At 38.0% G+C, this 21611-nt stretch overlaps 1 protein-coding gene and 1 long non-coding RNA gene across 9 annotated transcripts in view; one reads left to right on the top strand and one right to left on the bottom strand.

The window, feature by feature from the left end:
* MTMR3 (myotubularin related protein 3) overlaps nt 1-21611 on the bottom strand; it is a 115964-nt gene that overhangs the window by 26690 nt on the left and 67663 nt on the right. For all 7 annotated transcript variants that reach the window (XM_045200947.2, XM_045200944.2, XM_024566574.3 and 4 more), the window contains exons 6-8: nt 13457-13539; nt 11334-11500; nt 2640-2736 (exon numbers count right to left, since the gene is read on the bottom strand). In XM_045200947.2, the coding sequence (XP_045056882.2) occupies nt 2640-2736; nt 11334-11500; nt 13457-13539 (347 nt within the window). The remainder of the gene's footprint in view (nt 1-2639; nt 2737-11333; nt 11501-13456; nt 13540-21611) is intronic.
* LOC128781403 (uncharacterized) lies at nt 7-20215 on the top strand. Of its 2 annotated transcripts, XR_008427380.1 has the most exons (5): nt 7-2350; nt 3971-4058; nt 6751-6806; nt 15255-15629; nt 17996-20215. It is a non-coding gene; the product is annotated as an uncharacterized lncRNA (long non-coding RNA). The 2 variants fall into 2 exon arrangements; XR_008427379.1 differs by lacking the exon at nt 17996-20215 and having other exon boundaries at nt 15255-17641.

A 21611-nucleotide genomic window follows, 5' to 3' on the forward strand; every position in this document is an offset into this window, starting at 1 on the left:
CTAACAGGTAAGGTGAAAGAGAAAGAGGGAGAAACACTTGGTGAAATCATAATAAGGATGTTGATTAAGCCACCCAGAGCCAGTTAAAAGGCAATGAGGGGCATTACTTGAGTCTTGGCCTGCTCAGCAGAATGGGCTACCTTATGTGTTTACTGATATGTACAAGTATATCAAGTGATATTGTCTTGGACTATTCCACTTGATACTACCTTTTGGGAGTCTGCCAGTCTTAACTATCAATGACAAGACGGGGAGTTGAGAGGCAGTTACTACCACACTGTAACTCTGTTGTAACAGATACACAGGCTATTTCTAACTACATGGGTGCCCAGTCCAACTACAGAAGTGAGGGTCTGTGTTACCTCTACCAGATCCTTAGTCTTTCAGGCTTTTGTCAAAGGGAAACAAGTAAAGAAGAACAAGAACCCCCAATTTCAAGTTTCCAGAGACCTCATAGGATTATTAATGTATTCTTTGATGTGAACCAAACCGGGTGTCCTAATTATAGGTAGCAGATGCAGCCAGGGGTATATAGAAACAGTACCATAGGTCAGTCTATTTGCATATGTAATTATAGTCCCATTCAGCCAACTCAGAAATGTGAATAAGCCATTAATTATTATTTCTATTAAGTACACTTCATAACAAACTACACTCAGGATAAAAGCTCTGTTTTCATTTGTGAAGACGCTCCTGGTTGCACACTAGTCAAGCTGGAGCCCCAGGAAGCAGTATTTCTGATAGGATTTTTACTTACAGGACAATCTGCTGTCTCTTCATGAGTAACCCAATATTCCTTTCAACAGTGAATGCAATTAAGACCTTTAATCCAAATCCTCAAATACTGCTACTATGACACTAAAACTATACCACCACCATCCTACCTGCCCTAAACTATCCTATGCATTACAGGAACAGACAAAAAAAACACAAAGTGGCTTAGGAAATGGGGGATTTTTTTTGAAGATTAAGTATTAGGAATTTAAAAGCTACTGAGCCAGGAGAATGGCTATGACCACGAGTAGCTCTATAAAATTCCTAACACCTACCCATCAACTCCTAAAAATAACCTAGGACACACTGATCACAGTTAATACTCTTACCATAAGTCTTGTTCATTCTACCCTGTTTTAAAGTTAAAAGTACATTTTTATAGTAGAAAAAACTTTTTAATTTCCTTAAGATTAGTTTTGAGGTGAAACAGTGGGCTCACAGACAAGAATTAATTTTTAGAAGGAGAGGGGAAGGGAGGAAGAGAGGGAGAGAAACATCTAAACATCAATCAGTTGCTTCTCACATATCCCCAGCTGGGGACCCAGCCCACAACCCAGGCGTTTGCCCTGACTGGGAATCAAACCAGTGACCTTTAGGTTCGCAGGCCAGCACTCAATCCATTGAGCCACGCCAGCCAGGGAAAGAAGTTAATTTTTAAAACCCATATAAAATAGGGAGTTTTGAAAACCAATGGCTTTTGAATGCTAATTTTTTTCAACAAGTTTGTCTTGATTCACAGTTCTTTTTATTTCATCCTATTTTATGAATATTATACACCTTGTCCTATATAGAACACCACCTAATAATCAGCTCTTCGGCAAGTACTAGCTGCTCACTTATAGATAAGCAGCTTCCAGGACAGGAAAGTTACACATGAGCAAAGCCTGTAGCAGCCACAGGCTCTCTGAAGCCCCTCCTCCAGTCTCCACCTCCATTCTCTGTTTTGACTTATCACTGAGAACAGGCAACAGTGTGACAGGACTAGCTCCCAATTCTTCACAACACCCCAGGTTCTAAACTTCCTGGCCATGGTCCATGTTAAGAGCTGTGTACAGTAATTAGCTGTAGTCTTTCCTAGAAAAATGAGATGATGGCTAGCCACAAAAACTCCAGGAAAACTGCTATCATAATTTGTGGCAGCTCCAAGGACAGCAGTATGATTAATGCTTCCAACTGTTACAGGAAAACTTAAGGGGAAATGGGTATATTAGTTTAAATCTTCTGGACAATTTTGTTTTAGAGAAATTTGGAGCACAAAAATCCCAGAAGTTAACTACCCTCCCCCACCAAAATATTTATACCTGTTAAGGAAACAGGTATAAAGAAACAGGTAATGCAAAGTATTTAATAATGGTTACATTAATATTAATGGTTAAATATTATCATAGCTATGAAATTACAGATCAATACATGTATTTGAGAACAGAATAATACTTACGTCTATTTCATAGGATATGAAGTAAAATAGTTGTAAAAACTAGCTCCTAAGAGTTTTATCACTGCTATGAAATCATCGGTCCTACATCTAATGTGATGTCAAGTGCTGAGAAGAATAATAGAAGCTACCTGCCTACAGGTAAGTGCAGTGATATCTAGACATGCATGTGCCAGGAAGAACAGAGACCTGGAGGGGGTAGAAAAAGAAGGTTCCATAATCCTATTAAGTAAGGATCACTTTCCACTTCAGTGATAGCGATGGGAACAGAAGGCTGAGGAAGCACTCTAAAGATCATGCACTTAGATTTAGTACTCAATACTCTATTTGAAAGAAAAGTCTAAGTTCAAATGTTCTGCCTCATGAGAAATGGGGTTTTTGCAGAGGCACTGGCTGTAAAACACAGTCCATGGGGACACATACTACTCACCTGTACTTCTCATTGATGTTGGAGATCCTCCAGGCATTGATCATATCAAAACCCATCCGCTCTACCTCATTTTTAAACCTTGATGTTACGTGTTCCCCTACGAGCCAAAGACAACAGAAAAGAAGAACTGAACACCATTTTGCAAAACATGTGGAATAAAAGCATGGCTACCCTGCTCAGTTATCTTTTAAGGGGGGAGCAGGGTGGGAAAGGCAGGTATTGTATAAATAAAATAACATATACTTGGTTTTAGTTTTTTAAAAAATCTCTATCAGGATAAGACTGAATGAATGAATAAAAAATTTAATTTGATGAAGAAGTATGTTATCTAATCTCTACTATCAACTCTGAGGAGAGTTACCACTGAGATCGTTTTACAGAGGAAAACACTGAAACTGAGACAGGTTACTATGGCAGGTCTATCTGGTCCCAAAACCCATGTGTTTGTCACTAGTGTGGTTGCTTACTTACTTCCATGCTCAGAGTGATGGTATAAATAAGAAATAACATCAAGAGTTCACCAAGCATAGTACTGAGTTGGCCAAAACGTTTGTTTGGTATTTTTCCTTACAATAGATCTAGTAGCACTTAGTTGACTAATTTCATTCGAAACAATTTTGTTAGACTATATTGTGACAGCTGTCATTATCAGCATGCATTTAAACAAACATCAAATTGGTGAATTTTTGTATAGCCATTTTAATATTGAAAATGAAGGAAATACATTACATTTTTGGCATATTATGTTTTATTGTTTCAAGAAGGGTAAAAACACAATTAAAATACAAGAAAAGATTTGTGCAGTATATGGAGAAGGTACTGTGACTGATTGGACATCAAAAGTGGTTTGCAAAGTTTCGTGCTGGAGATTTCTCACTGGACAATGCTCTTTGGTGGGGTAGACAAGTTGAAACTGAGTAATCAAATTGAGACACTGAGAACAATCAACGTTATACTACATGGGAAATAGCCAAAATATCCAAATCAATAAAGTTACTGGTGAAAATGAAAAATGTGTCTTCTATTTTACAGAAAAAACCAAACGGACTTTTTGGCCAACCCAGTAACATAGAGAGATGTACAATTCCTCAGCAGAAACCCTTTAGGCCAGATTTCAGAACTTAAGGATTTTCAGGATCATAGGGTACATATGGTACACATACTATTAGGTTAACACTCTCAAGGGGGTCTACTTATTCAAACATTAGTATTTCTACAATGAAACGTGTGGATAATTCACACTAAATGTGGTAAATAAAGCAACAAAGTGTCATGTCAGCTCAGATCAGTTCAAGCTACCAAATAAAATAAGAAAAATCTTTTGATTTCAGAGCCTGATAGATTACAGAATTGCAGATAAGAGAAAAGGGAACTGTAACTGCCAGCACCCACGAATCTCAGGAAACACCATACTACCAAGTAAGTGCTGAGCATTTGTAAGACTATCCACCCAAACATGTATAACCCGTCAACTTTTGCCCTAATGAATTTGGCTTTCTCTTCCTTAAGACGGTGAGAAACAAAGGCATTAAATGTGAAATAATTTTGTTCCTTTAAAACTCAAGAGTCCTGCCCTGGCTGGTGTAGCTCAGTAGATTGAGTGCAGGTCTGTGAAACAAAGGGTTGCCGGTTCGATTCCCAGTCTAAGGCACATGCCTGGGTTACATACAGGCCACGTCCCCAGTATGGGAGCACAAGATGCAACATACATTGATGTTTCTCTCCCTTTCTTTCTCCTCCCAATCACCTCTCTCTAAAAATAAATAAATAACTTTTAAAAAAAGAAATAGCTTTATTTAAAAAAAAATTTTTTTTAAACCTCAGAGTCCTAAGGCAGTAATTTTATTAAAAACAGACAGAAAAATTATTAAGCAGTACTTCTAATATACAGTGTCATATGTTGTAAAATAAAGGTTGGTGGGGGCTAAGAGAAACTATAGTAATAAAAGCACAAAACAGACTGCTTTGATGATCAAAGTATAAAGCTTTTTTTCTCCCTGGGAGAGGCGCTTCAAAATAGGAAACAGCAATTACTGTAACAGCAATTACAGAATGAAGGACAATTCTACAAAACTACTTCGCATTTGAACAGCTTTTCTTGAGCTTAAACTAAACTAGGTATTATCTGTTTTATGCTATAAAAAGATGAGGTTCAGAGGTGCAAGAAGAAATAACCAGATGAATGTATTCCATTTTGGAAAAGTTTTAGAAGTAATGTAGGCTTCCAAATAGGGGAAAAACTATCTGAATTGGGGTGCCACCTACCTACAAATTGCAAGGCACAGTGACCATCAAGAATACTAGACAGGGAGTCTTTCACTTATAATCCCAGTCTGAAAGCTGTAACACTATGGCAACTTCCAAATTCATTAATTAATGAGCAAAGTTTTCCCATCCTGTGACACAGCTCCAAGTCTTCACAAAAGATGAAAGTACTTTAATTAATGATCCTATACCCTAAAAGGATCCTATAATTTTAAAATAACCACTGGCAAAATAATCATCATCACTGCCACCACCAACCATTACCACTGGCAATTCACCACAGAGAACCACTGCCCAAAGAAGAACTTAGAACTACCATCTAGAGCATGAAATTCTGAGCTACACAAAGAAATATATACTGTGTAGGAAGCACAGAAAATGTTATTTCAAGTTCCTTGAGAGCAAGGAATGAGTTTTAATTATCTTTGGAACCTCTAAAGCAGTGACTTCATAAACCGTGAAACTGACCATCACAACCCACAATAAGATTTATGTTTTACATCACAATTCAATACAACGTGTTTATTTTAAAAAGCCTCACAAAATAATACCCACTCATACTATGTGTGAGGCCATACTGATATTTTCTACCCTAAATGTTACATTTCATATTTAATTTCTTTAAAATTTTTTTTGTTTATTTCTTATTCCACTTATTTATGTAATTCATTGGTTGATTGTTTTATGTGCCTTGACTGGAGATCGAACCTGCAATCTTGGAGTATGGGGATGATGCTCTAACCAACTGAGCTACCTGGCCAAGGCTCATTTCTTAAAACTGACTTCATGACCCACTAGTGGATCACAGCCTACAGTTTGAAAACCACTGCTTTCTGGAAAGAAATTTCGCTACAGATCTTACATCAATTCATTTGGTTTTTTGCCAAGTTGTTAGACATTCACTTATGTTTGTTCAGCTAGAAAAGTGAGTAAAAAGTACATATATTGCTATATTTTGCTTAAGAATATCCCTCTCAGGATCCTGTCTTCACTGTTTCAACATTAAATATGCTTAATATCCCAACTTATTTTTTTGCCTGAATTACGCAGTATTTTAATGACCCAGTTTATACTCATAAGCACATATCTAATGCATATACAAGGCATATAGATAGCAAATATCCATGGACCTACCACCCACTTTTAGAAACAGTCTCACTCTGAAGCCCCAGAGTACCTCTAGCCTGATTGGATGCACCCATGTTCCTACCCTAACCCTTCCAGAGGCAAGTACTATATAGCCACCTTGAAATTTTTTAATTCCTTAAGGGATGCTATAATTGTAACTCCTTACTAGGCACACTCTTGAGGCTTCCTCACTGAAAATGCTCTAGACTGGCTAGCCATGATTTAATTCTTGCTTGTTCTAATTTGTGTTCCTCACACATGGCTAAAATATAAATGGCTCTGGGTATTACACTAAACCACAGGTGGCAAACACAAGGCCCATGGGCCGAATCCGGCCCAGTACCTTGTTTCTACCGGGTGGCAGCACTGAGCTCTCGCTTAACTGTTAAGTGGTTACATTTACACAGTCCTAAAATCACATTCGGCCCCTTGAAGGCAACTATGAGGCGATGTGGCCCCCCAGTGAAGATGAGTTTGACACCCCTGCACTAAACCATGTTTCATTAATGGGGGAGTTGGCGTGGGGGTTCTGGCCACTAAGGTTTCAAGTATTACTGAAAAGTTCAGGAAGCCCATGAATGGCAGACTTTTCTGGACGGTACTATTTGACAAGCAGAGATGGGTGGTTATGTATAGTACATGAAGTCAAGTTTCCTGGCAATTTTATGAAGATAGAATTTCAATCTTACCTACAAATTTTTTTATTTCTTAAATACAGATACCAGGATCCCATCTCAGGCCCTCTGGATCTGAATGTTTGGAAATGGAGCCCAGGTATGTGTATGTTTGCGTGTTTATATATACACGCAATGACTCTGGTGTGTGATCTTGGTTAAGAATCAACAATGTAAAAGAAGCCTTGGATTTCTTGTACTCCTTTATAATCTAAAATTATTTCGGTATTCCCTAGATCTTCATCCTTTCTAGCTCCATGGAGAACACTTAGATAAAGGCGGCTTTATTCCTGTGCTCAGGAACCTTACAGTGAATTGGGGAAGCATTGCTCTGCAAATGAAGTGAAAGCTGAGGTCCACCTGCATGTTTCAGGATAGTGTGTAACACAGAGCCCAGCCAACTATACCTTAAAAACGTATTAGTGAACCTGGAAGTAGGCAATCTAAGACTGTCGTCTCTGCTCTACAATGTTGGCAGGACCCAGGCTTTCTAGCCTCAAGAACATCCTTAGTGAGTTAGCTTTTGTCCTCACGCGTAATGCCTCATGGCCTCACTATGTCTGCTCCATTTCCATGATCTCACATCTCCAGGTATCACATCCATGATTATCTTATTAGCCAGACTGTGTCACATGGCCAAACCTACCTTCAAAGATCTGGGAGGCTGGACATTTTTCCTAGCCACACAGTCACCCCAAACAAAACAGGCTCAGTCTCAATGTGTCTTCTTTATATCCTGTTATAGGATTTCCATTCAGCTAGATTTCAAGCATTTCTGAATGATGGTTGTTGTACAGTCTCATTGTAATTTTGATGTGATTTGGGAGAGAATTCAAGTATCACATTTACCTACACTTGATGGTCAAGATTTACCTAATCTTGACCAATACTAACCTAATCAAGATTAGGTAAATCTTGACCACCTTGGCCGGAAGCCATCCCAATTTATTTTAAATATTAAGGTCATAGTTTTTTGTTTGGCTTTACATTTCCATTTCAACCCTTCCTATCTGCCTCTACCACCCCCATCCTCAAATGAGGATTTGTCCCTTTTTAGCATTTAGTATTCCTTGTTTTTATGGGAATGAAAACTTTTTTTAAGAGCAACAAGTCCCTCTACCATAACTACATTGTCAATCAGTAGTCTAAAAATGTCCCCCGCCCAAAATGTCTAAATCCCTGGCTGATTCTGAATATTCAAGCCCACAATTACACACAGCTTAAAGGCCTGGGATAGAAGGCGTAGGCCCCTACCTATGTCAGGGAAAACAGTACCAAAGTCAAAGAAGGTGAGAACTAGCCCTCCCAATTTTCAAATACGGAGAGAGAAATCATTCTCTTCTATGAATGAAAGTTCCACTGCAGTCATCTAGGTGTATAGTTAGTGGACAGTATTCAAACTCAGAAGACAGACTCTGCTGTTATACAAACAGGCAGTTGCACAACTGTCTAAGACCCAGAGTCATATGTTGTTCACGGTTAAACAGGACATGCTTAATTGGCATTTCATAGAAGGGTGGTCAGAGAAGTGGGCCCGATGCTACTATACTGAATTGCCCAGTCATCTGTCAAGACTTCCTATTAATGCTCAAGTACAAAACAATCAACAAGAAGGCCATTACAATGAGAAGGCAGTTGAGAATATGGGAGACAAGATTTAAACTTTTAGCCCATTCCTTTCTTAACATTTGAAATGGAGTTGAAAGCAGAGTCAAGAGGTTTACAATGGCTTTTGTAAGTTTCACAGATGAACTCTGAGAGCAACGTTGATACTTCTTCCAAAGCAGATTAAGACCTAGAAGACCTAAAGCTGTGGCCACAGTGTGGCTGGCTTAACTATATAGCAGTTTCTATAGTCAGAAACTTAGATTTATATGAATACGAGGTAATAATGTAATTTTCCCAATTCCTTCCTCTCTGACGAATTTTATTCTGAACAGGATAGGCAAAGGAGAATTCATAAAAGTCTTTACTAACTGCTAAAAAGACTAATCTAACTTCCACCCCTCAGCGTCTATGCTTGTGATCTCATGTGATGGAGCAGATTATACAAAAGCATCACTTGGAAATATTTCAAGTGCTGTCTCATCCTAAAGCCAACTTACAAAAATGTGGTTGTCTGGTATGCACATTTTGGTGAGTAATGATGCTGCCACCACCAACACTCAACAATATTGAGAGGAGACAAAAGAACCAGGCTGACTGGCTTCCAAAATGCCACCATGGTATTTTTTGACAGCAAGTTTTTCCTCTATATTTCACAAAATACATAAAAGGAAAAAGCCATATATACACCCTCACACAAACCAAGTCGGTGAAGTACAATAAGATTCCCTGTGAGTGGTAATAGCTTAAGTTCCATGTGGACTGTATATACTGGAAAGAAACAAAACACAACCTTTACTTAAGTTTCAACTAATCAGTTACAATGGCATGGCATCACCTTATATTTTCATAATTTCTAAAATGTTTTCACAAACATGGCACAGAGGAGGTACACAAACATTTACTGAATTGAACTCCCTAGCATAACATATTTGATCTTCAGGATACCCAAATCAGCTTGGGCAGAAATAAGAAGAATGTCCCAGTTTGAAGAACAAAGGAAACTAAAGTACAGAGCAGATAAATGGTGTGCCCAGTTTATTTTTTGAATTAAATGGCAGAGTATGGATGTGATTTTAGTTTTTCTAGTTCCTAAGTCAGTACTTTATCCACCAAATGCCTCTATGCATCACAACCCATGAAAAAACAGAGGACAACGTGGACAGTTGTAAAGCCTGGTGGCCAAAGAACACCAAATATCATCAGGAAGGGAAGGACCTGAGGACCAAAAGCATCCCAGCTCAGGTCAAAACCATCCCTAATTAAAAGACTAAAGTGAAGTTCTGAGCTGGCATATCTTAGGAATATCTTAAGAGCTGGCTCAAATCCAAAAGGAACAACTAAAATTATCCAGGGAATAAGGAATCATCTAAAAAAACGAGGCATTTTCAGTGTGTAGTTGTGACAAAAACAGGATAGGAGAAAGCAAGCCTTCCTGACTAAATGCTGGCAACCCAAAACCAGGGCAACACCTTTGGAGTTAGGAGTCTTAAACCAAATGTACACATATGAATTGTGCACTTCACTGTGTATAAACTTTACCTTTAACAAAAACTTGAGAACCAGCAACAAAGAAAGGAATAAAAAAAATTAAAAAATACAATGCCATCTCAATAAAGAAGAAAAAAGAAAATGAGAGATGCAATGGATAAGGGAGTGAAGTGAGAGACAGTTTAAAAGCTCATTATCATAATTTTCCAATGTTGGTGTGGTCTCTTACGGATGACTCTGGACTCCACTGGCCAGACTAGGCTCATGGGAAGCTTGAACTCCTGAGGCTTTTCTTGAAGGTCAACAAGGGCAGGGGCCTCTGTTTTTTATCTCTGTATTCACGGCACCTCACATGGTCACCTCTCAATAGTTGAGAACAGGGTTTAAGTTCTAGCTCTGTCACTACCTAACAGTAGGACTTGGCCACAGCATTACTTCTGAGTCTCCTTTTCTTTGGCTCCCAAAACAGAGATACCAGCCTATCCCGCCTGTTTAATGAGATCATAAAAGCCAAACAAAAATACACATCAAAGCATCTTTAAAAATAAGATGATACTTATGTTTTTATATTTTATTTAAACAAGAATATAAACCAAAAAACTTCAACCAGTGAATGAGCCAGGAAGAAGCTAATGCAAGCATAGCTAGACTAACCTCAAATGTTTAAAACGACCCAGGGCAGAATTGTTAAGATTGAAGATTCATTTAAAAACTGAGGTTTAAAAGGAAAACATCCCAAGAGTAAACTTTATTGGAAGAGAGCTCGGAACTCTCCACTGCTTAGGAATTCAAGACTTTGCTCCCAAACTGGACACACTAAAGATTCAGTGTTGGACCAGCAAAGTTCTATTTATAGCAACATGAAGTCCACAGACAACTACATGCAGAGAAATAACATGAACTTAGTAAAAGCCATTTCTGGGGGAGAAAGATAGTAAATGGGACAAAGATTTAATGAGGAATCAGGAAGTCGAGGTTCCATTACAGGCTTAGCTTCTCTGTCCTAAAGGAGGTCACCTGGCCTCTCAGGATCTCTGTTTCATCATCTTGGTATGAAAGAGGTGACAACAGAACTCTATGACTTGAAAATTTGAAGATAGTGAAAGACCATTTTGTACTATTATGTGGCTTAATCTCACACTTCTATACTTTTGTTCATGCTACATGCTCTATCATTCCTTTCCTCATTCTCTAGTCCATGAACTCTCACTCCAACTTCAAAGCCACTTCAAACATGACGTCTTCCCAGACCTGTATACAACGCTCATAGCTCTTTTCCACTAGGCTTCCAAAACCACCATCAAATCTTACCATAATTGTTTTTTAGGCACAGTAAGTTGTGATGTCAAATCTTGTGTTCCTTCCTTCCCCTGACTAACAGGAAACATATTCTACTGAGGTTAGAAGAATGATGAACAGATGCTAGGTGCTGCATAAAATATACATTTGATTGAATATATGAACGCTTAGGAATTCCATTTCATGTAAAGTTTGATAAAGCCACCATTTGCATATTTTAGAAAAGGCCTACCTGGTCTGCACAGGTCTCCATGTTGCTCTTTTTCACTGGCGTAGACCTCCATGCACCAAGCATGGTATGCAAATGAGAAGAGATCTTCTATTTTAGCAGGTGGTCGGATTGCATTGTTCAGTCTCTTAAGCCACTCTTGACACTGCTCAAAAGTTGAAAACTGACACCTTTGTAAAGCCAAAGAAGTATGGATGCCATCAGAAGACAGGTAACAATGAAACCTACCGGAAGCCTTATTTCAACAGTGCCTACTCTTGGTGAAGTGATAACTACAGTCAAAAAAGCATTAGAGGTGGTCATTCATATATTTATCATTTATAATAAAAATAGGCCAACAAATTCTAGGCAATGGTACAAAATGTCAAAAAGAGGAAACCTGGACATGTGGAAAACTTATTTTGTCAGATAATGAAATCTCTTCTGAGATTGATTAATGTCAATTATTAAAGTAAAATGGCAGTCATTCTCCTCTATGAGTGGAATTTCCTTTTACTTTTTCCATCAAAGCTTTATAGTTGTCCCTCTCAAGAAATATGTTTACAGAAGTTCTTTTCATTTTGTTATATTAGGCTGAGCTCAAATCACAGCAATACTTTCTGTCACTTGGAATAATTTCAAAACTTGTCTATTTAGCAACTAGAATAAATCAGCAACTTTAGATGCAAAATCTTATGGTATTCATGTGACCATGTAGGGAACAAAAAAATTCTATTATCAATTGCAATTTTCAGAACATATAACTAAGAGGTTAAACTAATTACTGTAAAATTACTTTACCTTTTCAAATGCAGTGTTTAAAATTGAGTAATTAATAAGCAAGCTTTTTAAACTGTGAGCTATAGCCAGTGTTTATGAAAAGCAAGCCAAATCTCAATGGTTAAAAAGCAACTTTAAATATTTACCTTAAAAGCAAGGTCACTTAAACCTCTCCCTTGTCCCAATCAATGTGGCTCATCAATACGCCAACATACAACGTTTACTGGCACACCAGTATAGGTGAAAGAGATAAAGTAAAAACTTGGTCTTGGGAAATTTAAAACTTGCAGAACTATTAAATTTAAAAAGGCATTTCAGGCATCATTTTGCAACCATTAAAGATTAGATTGAATAAAAACATTAATGGATGCTAAATCTATGGAGAAATTTGATGAGAACCAGGAATCTACATTGTCTTCAAGTGCCTCCTATAGACAATTTATTAGTTGCAAGGGAGAAAATTTGGAAATTGTACAGAAAGCAGATGACACCTTGGTAGAGTGATTAAAGTTAACATCACCAATAAGGTACAGTGGACAGTTTGCCTCCAGACGTAATACAACACCCTGAAAAGGATACAACCTCATACGTATAGTATAACAGCTGAGAATGTACAGCCTAAATTTAACCATGAGGAAACATGAACAGACACAATAAGAAACAGTCTATTAAAATAAAAGACAGTATTCTTCAAAATGTCATAAAGACAAAAGTGGTGAAAAATGTTCCACATTAAAGGAGGCCGTAGAATCATGCCAACTAAATGTAGTATCTGACTTCATCTGGATCGTGTTGTGATCCAGGACGCGGAATGCTACAAAGGGCATTATTACATCAAATGACAAATTTGGAACAAGAATAATAGATTGGATAAAAGTATTATTAAGTATAAAATAGTGAAGGTGATTATAATACTGTGATTATGTAAGAAAATACCCCTTCTTAGGAAAGCACACTGAAGTAGTTCAAGATAATGAGCCATGATTATATTAACTTACTTTCAAATAGTTAAGTAAAAGAATCTCTCCCTCTCTCTCCCCCTCCCTCCCTCCCCCCCCCTCTCTCTCACACACATACACACACACACACACACACAGCCCCCTGCAAGCAACACAGCAAATGGGGTGAAATATTAACAATACAGGTGTTCTTTGTACTGTTCTTTTGTAAATTTGAAAATATTTCTAAATAAAAAATTTAAAAATATATTTCAAATAACAAAGTAACCTAAAATATTTCAGGCACAAATTACTCAGAAAAATATTCCTAACAAGGCTGATCCTCAAAAGCTGTTTTCTGTTACCAAACCATGGATCCATTCTCTAAAAAAGATTTTCCACACTAAACAGCATAAATGCACGACATACCTGATAACTTTGCAGTCTTTGCATGTCAAATGAAGCTGAAATATATCTCGGCATTCAACACTTTCTATAAGCTGTAATGGAACCTGCAATTAAAGGAAATAAAGTCTCCTTAGTCAAAAAAGGCATTGACCCTGCAGTTCTTCGATTTCCAGTAAGAGCAATTAGAAAGTTCCACAGGGGAAAGGAGCAAACTACTGCAAACTTATCTGGATCAATAGTACTTAAGTGATCTAATACTGAGTGAATTCGGGTTTCATCCCTTTATCACTAAATCAAAGACCGAGCCATGAAGAGGAGGCACCACCTCTGGAAGAACAGGGAATATGTCATCTCTCAGGCATCAAACTCACAAGCTCATCACTCAAAGTACTGCACTACTTTGAGATACTATAGTCAGCTGTGAGATATAATGACATGAAAGCTGAAGGGACCTAGAATGGTGATCCTGTCTTGTTTACAGGAAAGAATCGCAGATCAAAGTGCTAGTGGGACTATACTTGTCATTTGCCCCAAATGACAAAGTGAGCCTATGACTTTGTGTCAGCAAAGGAGCATCCTGAAAAAGACTAGAAGTCTAAACTGACTATAAGTTGTACAGAAAAGACAACAGGACAGTAGCTGCTGGCCAGCTAGACTCTCTACTCAGTACAATAGGACCACAGGTATCAAAGAGGAAGGAGCAGGCCACACACACAGTGGGCAAAGGTCCTAAAACTAGCTAGGTTTAATTTGTTTTAAAAGACCAAATTTGAGGAGCCCTGTTTGCCAAGTAGAACTTGAGATATGAGCAAACTAGAATGATTTTCTCCCTGTCAATCACGTCAGCAGACTACTGAATGAACCCAGGAGTATAAATACAACAGTAAAGAGGATCAAAGAAGGGAGAAGACAGATAGGAAGGAAAAGCATCTGATCAGGGTGACAAATCTTCAAATTGACATGAGACTCCTCCCCTCACTCTCCAGTCCTCTGTACTCAACCCCTGGCTTCAAAAAGCAATTTTCAAAATTTCTAAAGAAAATCTGGTTTAAAAAAAAAGTGGATACTCTTGCTCCTTGGGAAAGGGTAGACCACTGCCTCTTACACTGTATCATGCTAGTCAAAATATGACTATGCAACAAGTTGCAAGCAGCATTCAAATAATTCATGTTTAGCATGAGAAGAGGGAGGCAGTTTTTTCCAACACAGACAGAACCAAGGGAGAGCTGCCTGCAGAGGGTGGCCCTCATGCTAATTGAACAGTTTCAGAGACCCTGTCCCACCACGAAGTTGCCAAAGTTAGCAGAGAACTCTTGGAACAAGTATGTGGGGATCAAAAATAAGCCCAGTTCTGGACAAAGAAACAGAAATTGGGGCAGGGATTTAAAAGAGAGAAGAAAGCAAAATAACAACATTCAGATAACTAGCTGGGAGTTTCTACCTCAGGACCAGAGCCTTCTTGCTTAGTTCTAAGTCTGTAAAATTCCCTTATACTTGTAATAAGACTGAGAGTAAGAGAAAGACTATGAAATCTTGCCTGTGTTCTGAGGGGGGGGGGGGGGAAGGAGCATTGGCCCTCTGTTTTTAAGTCCTTAACCCCAATGTGCTATGAGAAACTGTGGCTGATTCAGCTAAAACTGTTTTCAAGATCTGTACATCGAGGAAGGAAAACACCACCACCACTATTTCAGTAGAGGAGGAGGAACAGGAGATTAAGAAGGGAACACTGATTCACTCTCAGAACAGTCGTTTGGGTGTTCTGTAACAGACTCTCATATTGTTTTTCTTTTGTTTATGTACCCACCTCTCCCTTCATTAGCCCCCTCAGCCCTGCGAGGAAAAAGTGACGGCAAGACTGGCAATTAAGAGGCCTAAGTCAGTTTTCTACAATTTTACCAGCTGAAATTTTGCCTGCTTCCAGACTTCCTTGGACAAGCTTCCCCACTTCCTATATGCCACCAGCCTCTACTTTCTAAACCTCGGGTAGTCACAATTTAGGAATTCCCAGGTATAAGGAATGGGAAGAGCCTGGGGTGCAGTGAGAGTGAGCTTTACAAATCCACATGGAGAGGCTGCTATCTCAGCAGCCACCTGCATCCCAGTTTCCCTTCAATTACTGGAAAACCAACTAATGCTATTAGCAGCTGCTGGAGAGAATGGACACCAGCCTATGCTACTTAGCTACAAAGAACATGTAAGTTTTATATCACTCCTATTGGACCAGAGACTAAGTACCTACACTCAAGACTTCCCGAATAAGAATGAGACATCTCAGAGCATGCAAAAAATTTGCTACCTAAAATGCACTTGACGTATAAATTTTCATGTATTTTAACATCAAAAATTTAGGGAAAAAGAATAAAAATGTTGGTTGCTGATATGCAGATACTAGAAACCACCAGAGTATATCACGTGTACTGAAGTCATAGATACAAAAAACAGCAGATTTTAATACTCATGCAGATTGTTACATGCACTGAAGTTTACTATGCAGCAAGAACAGGAACATGTAAAAGGAAAATTACCTGATTTTATATCAAATGAACATCTTCCTTTCTTCTTCTCCTTCCTACCTCAATGGTCCCATCTTCACTGTTCCTTCCACAGAATGCCTCCTCTTCTAAAAAGGCACACCTGGCCTTCTTTTCCTCTTCATTTCTCCAACCCAAACATACTAAGTTTCTCTACATTTTTAAGGCCCACTCCATTGCTTTAGATTTCTCACCTTTCCTCACAGATGAAGAGGATCTCTTACCATTTCTATAACTAAATATACACAATATCCAATCTCATAATCAAACATTACAGATTCAAGAGCAAGACCACTTTACAGCCCAGGAGGTACGCTAGTGACAAACTCAGGACAATAATCCATGTCTGTCCTCTAGCTCAGGCTCCTTCCGTTATGTATATGGTGCACCTTCCTTCCTCTTGATCGCCTTTCCCTTCTGTATGAGCACTGCATTAGTTCTTTTATCACATTAAGGCCTCTCCACCAGGGATCTTGAAGAGGAATACAGAATTTATTTTTTTAAAGATTTTATTTATTTTTAGACAGAGGGGAAGGGAGGGAGAAAGAGAGGGAGAGAAGCATCAGTGTGTGGTTTCCTCTTGCATGCCCCCTACTGGGGACATGGCCTGCAACCCAGGCATGTACCCTGACTGGGAATCAAACCAGCGATCCTTTGGTTCATAGACCGGCACTCAATCCATTGAGCCACACCAGCCAGGGTAGGAAAACAGAATTTAAAACAAGATTCCTTAGAGAAAATTCTATCTATGGAAGAGTAGTAAGAAATCTAAAGTCACATTCAAATCCTCTCTAGCCCACTAATTCAAATGTTTTATAGCAACTAATTTTCTTTTTGCTATTTTTTCCTCTGCCTTCTTGCTGCCAGGAAATTGCATCTCCCTTTACAGTGCTCTTCCTCTTATAAATTCCATCAAACTCTCACTCAAAATAACGCATCAAAAACACATAGTGTTGTTAATCAATTTCCCAAAAGGCCAGAATTACATCATGAACACCAAAATTCATAAGAGCATCAATCCAAAAAAGCTGAAGAGCAGCAGTTAAAGACTTAGTAGACATGCACCGGTATTAGAAATCCATAGTACTGTCTCATTTGGGGGGATGAGGAGGGGTGTGCACACACATGTACATGTATATTGTTTTTAAGCACCAGAATTTAAAAGTGGGATAATTTCTACTTTTTAAAAACAAATGTCATTTCTATAGCTTGAATGGGAAACACTAATCTTTATACACATTTGAAGTAAAAATGATAATAACTAAGTGAAAATAAATCAAGTAATGATTCTAAACCTAAAATGTGTAATAAACTGTGGAATATCTGGGCACTAAATCTTATTCAAGAACCAGTCCTTAAAAGAAGACTGTCACAGGTTAAAGACACAAATTTTTATTGCTCTCCTTTGGTATTTATAAGTTACTTTTCAAACACAGGTTTCATATGCCTTTACTGGTATATGAATATTAAGGCCAAAGTGCATTAAGTGTTAATGATAACCTCTTGCTGATGTTTGGGGAATAAAGATTTTTGCTGTACTACAATTAAGACAACAGAAAATGTGAAAAGTGCTAAGAAAGGTGTTTCCAGTTGCTACACGGACGTGCCACCTTTTCTCTCAGAAGCATTAACAGGACAGCCCTAGAAAACAGAAGTTTTGGGGTTTTTTAAAGATTTTATTTATTTATTTTTGAAGAGGGGGAAGGGAAGGAGAAAGAGAGGGAGAAAAACATCAGTGTGTAGTTGTTTCTTGTCTGTTCCCTACTGGGGACCTGGCCCACAACCCAGGCATGTGCCCTGACTGGGAATCAAACGGGCAATCCTTTGCTTCACAGGCCTGGACTCAATCCACTGAACTACACCAGCCAGGAAAAAAGAGAAGTTTTAATATCCTTTTAAATGCTCATATTTATTTTACAAATGATTTCCAGTTGAAATTTAGTTTACATTGTTTGAAGGTCACAACTCTACATGCTTATGAATAAGCTGTGGAGCTTTATCCTCACCCCACAAATTGTTCTTATTATAGGGTACCACTAGAACTTTGTATAGTAAGAGGGAAATACTCATGCAGAGAGGACACATTTTGCTGACTTGCAAGGTGAGCAACTGGCATTCAAAACCAATCTGTTCCAAGCACATGTGCAAAAACTGCCTAGGTTTCTCATGCTACTTACTGTGATTTCAGAAGCAGTAGATTGAGAGGCAGTCTATTGAATTACACAACAAAACCTGTTTTAAACTTTCATGAATTCCACTTGAACACTTACTTGTTTATAAATTAGCTGAGCATCAGAGAAATATACCTGTACACATGTAAAAGTACAGTTTGGGCAAAGTGCAGAATGGGAGCGATTCATACCTTAAATGCTACCAAATGAACTCTATTAAAGAGGTTCTTGACCCTAGAAAATGAAAACTTGATATCCAATGAATGTGTGTGGATTAAAGTAATGATGTTTATGGTATCTAAGTCTACAGACTTTCACTCAATATGCTGTGAAATTAAAAGAGAATGTGTATGATGAATAGTAACTAGACTTGAAATGATATGGTGTATACAAATATTGAATTATGTTGTACACCTGTAATATATGTATGTAATCTTGTATACCAATTTTACCACAATAAAAAAAATGTTAAGAGACTATATGATACCAGGTAGCTATTTAAAACTTCATGGCAACTTATTTTCTAAAGTACTAAATTTACTGATTTAAAAGCATACAGGATGATGCAAACTGCAGCATGCCACAATATACACTAGTACATCTGAGGTTTGATAGTTGAACTGTGTTTGATTTAGACTTAATAACCTTTAAAGGGAGTCTCTTGATCTCACATATTTTATTGAAATATTTATCTGCTGAGGAAGGAAAAGAGGGAGAGGCAACACCACCAACTCAGTCTCCATCCAGCACCTAGTAGGAGGAGCCATTGTTTCCTGGAGTAACCACAGGTTTTAGGAACCGTAGCACTTACTGTGATGTAATTAGTTTATTTGTATGGAGAAATCCTACTCTCCCTCCATCTGAAATGTTTAAAGTAACTGCAATGCCAAAATACTTTTGCACAATCATCTTTCTGTATACAACCATTATCTTGGGCTTTTTAAGTGATATGCAGGCTCTATGACTTAGAGGGTTATAATGCTATCTAAGAAAAGTTTCAGGTGAGGAATTGGGTCAAAAGCATGTACAGTGGTAAGTTTTCTTAAGTATATACCTCAATCTCAAAGGGGGACCAACAATTCCTTACTTAAACAATCTACTTATACAATTACTCTTAGAGATGATAACACAGGCCTATCACACAGATATGTTGTTTTAAAATGAGTTTTAAACCTAAAAAGGGGTTTTAAATGATCTAATACCCATTTCAAGCCCATATTAACTTCAATTCACATAATAAAGGGGTGAGCAAAAGTAGGTTTACAGTTGTTAGTACATGAAACTGTTTATTCTTCTTGTATTATTATTTGCTATTATATTATTTGTTTGTATTATTGCCCACTCCTGTATTTACTACATATCATGGTACCAGGAGATATGCTGGATTCTGAAGACACAAAGATGAATAACAAAAAAATTATAACATATCTGGTATGTTGTAAAGATATATTCAAGATACAGAAGAAGCCAGAGAAGTGTAATAAACTGCCAGGGACTGAGAAAGGTCTCACAGATGTTATCCCCTGGCTTGGGTTTTGACAGATGAACAGAAGTTCCCTGGGCAGGAGAGAAGAGAGAGAACTCAGAGTGTGAGGTATGGCTGAACAGTCTAAGGAGGGTAGTTTTATTAGCACCAAGGGGAGAAGGGAGAAAAGAGGGAAACAGAAAAGCTGGCAGGGACCAAGGACTATCTCCCCTGACATCATGCTAAGTGATTTCATCATAAAAGTGTTCAAGGCTTTTAATTTTTAAGGCTTGTGAATGAAATGACTGAATCCATGCTCTCTCTTCCATAGACCCTATTCTGGAACAGATCTAAAAATACTCCCTAAAATACTTTGCCATAAACCAGTAAGCTGAGAAATATGGGACTGTATGGAAAAAAGGCAATGATATGAAACTAAATCATCCCCACATGCAATTTAAGTAGAAGTTCATTGATTCCAGCCACTTAAACATCATTTAAACACAACATTAAGTTGGGTGATTCTACTTATTACAGTAGTCCCCCCTTATCTGTGGGGGATATGTTTCAAGACCCTCCAGTGGATGCCTGAAACTATAGAGAGAACTGCACCCTATATATACTATGTTTTTTTCTATACACACAGTAGTTCTCCCCACCCCTCCCACCCCCACTTTTGGGCAGTTTTGCTTTCTGTGATATCAGTTACCCACAGGTCAACTGTGGTATGAAAATATTAAATGGAAAACTGTAGAAATAAAAAATTCTTAAGTTTTAAATTGCATGGCACTTTGAGTATCATCATGAAATCTCAACACTATCGTGCTCTGTCCCGCCCAAGACATGATTTATCCTTTAGTCCAGTGTATCCATGCCATTTATGCTGCCTGCCCACTAGTCACTTAGTAGCTGTCTTGGTTATCAGATCAACAGTCACAGAATCACGGTGCTTGTGTTCAAATAACCCTTATTCCACTTAATAATGGCCCCAAAGCCATTCATGTAACTTTTATTACCATATATTGTTATAATTGTTATATTTTATTATTAGCTGTTATTAACCTTTTACTGTGACTAATTTATAAATTAAACTTTATCGTAAGTATGCATGTATAGGAAAAACATAGTATCTCAATACGTACGGGGTAGGCAAAAGTGGGTTTATAGTGCGAGTATGCAAAAAATTTATTCTTGTATTACTATTTATTCTTGTATGGTTTTCCATACTCACAACCATAAACCTACTTTTGCCCACCACTGTTTAAGGTTTGGTGCCATCCACAATTTCAGGCATCCACTGGAGGCCTTAGCATATATTCCCCACAGATAAGGGGGGACTATTTTACATAAGATTTTACATATCTTTTCACTTCAAGGCTTCTCTGTGGCATATCCCAATTGCCAGCATCACTACACTTGCACTTTGGGGCCACTGGGGATGGCACAAGATTTCGTCACAATGGTCAGAAAGGTGTGCAACTAAAAACTTACGGATTGTTTATTTCTGGAATTTTCCATTTAGAATTTATGGACCACAGGTGACCACAGCTAACTGAAACTGCAGAAAGCGGAACTGCCAACAGCAGGGGACTACTGTATTACTGTCATTACTCTCACAGTAGCTGGTGGGGGGGTTCTGGTTGCTGGGATTTTATTGGAGTTTATCCTGTCCCCTCCTATGACGACCACCCAATTCCAAATGGACCCTTCTTAACATAGTGCTATATGGTATGAAAGCACAGCATACCTCTTTCCTTGATGAACCTGATGTGTATTATTAGATGATGAATAGAAAACTTATGTAACAGCTATGATCATATCCCAAATCTAGAAGCCAGAAGGAATTCAGGCCACAATGGCTCCTGTATATAAATGCTTAACTACAAAGAATAAATATTATATAAATAATAAAAGCTGACTGTAAAGAAAATGGCATCCATTTGAGTCTATTGACTGAAAAAGAGTGATGAAGGATTTGAGTAACTTTTGGACCAACGAATAAAATGAAC

The sequence above is a fragment of the Desmodus rotundus genome, chromosome 7 (assembly GCF_022682495.2).
Source record: "Desmodus rotundus isolate HL8 chromosome 7, HLdesRot8A.1, whole genome shotgun sequence".
In the NCBI taxonomy this organism is placed as follows: Eukaryota; Metazoa; Chordata; class Mammalia; order Chiroptera; family Phyllostomidae; genus Desmodus; species Desmodus rotundus.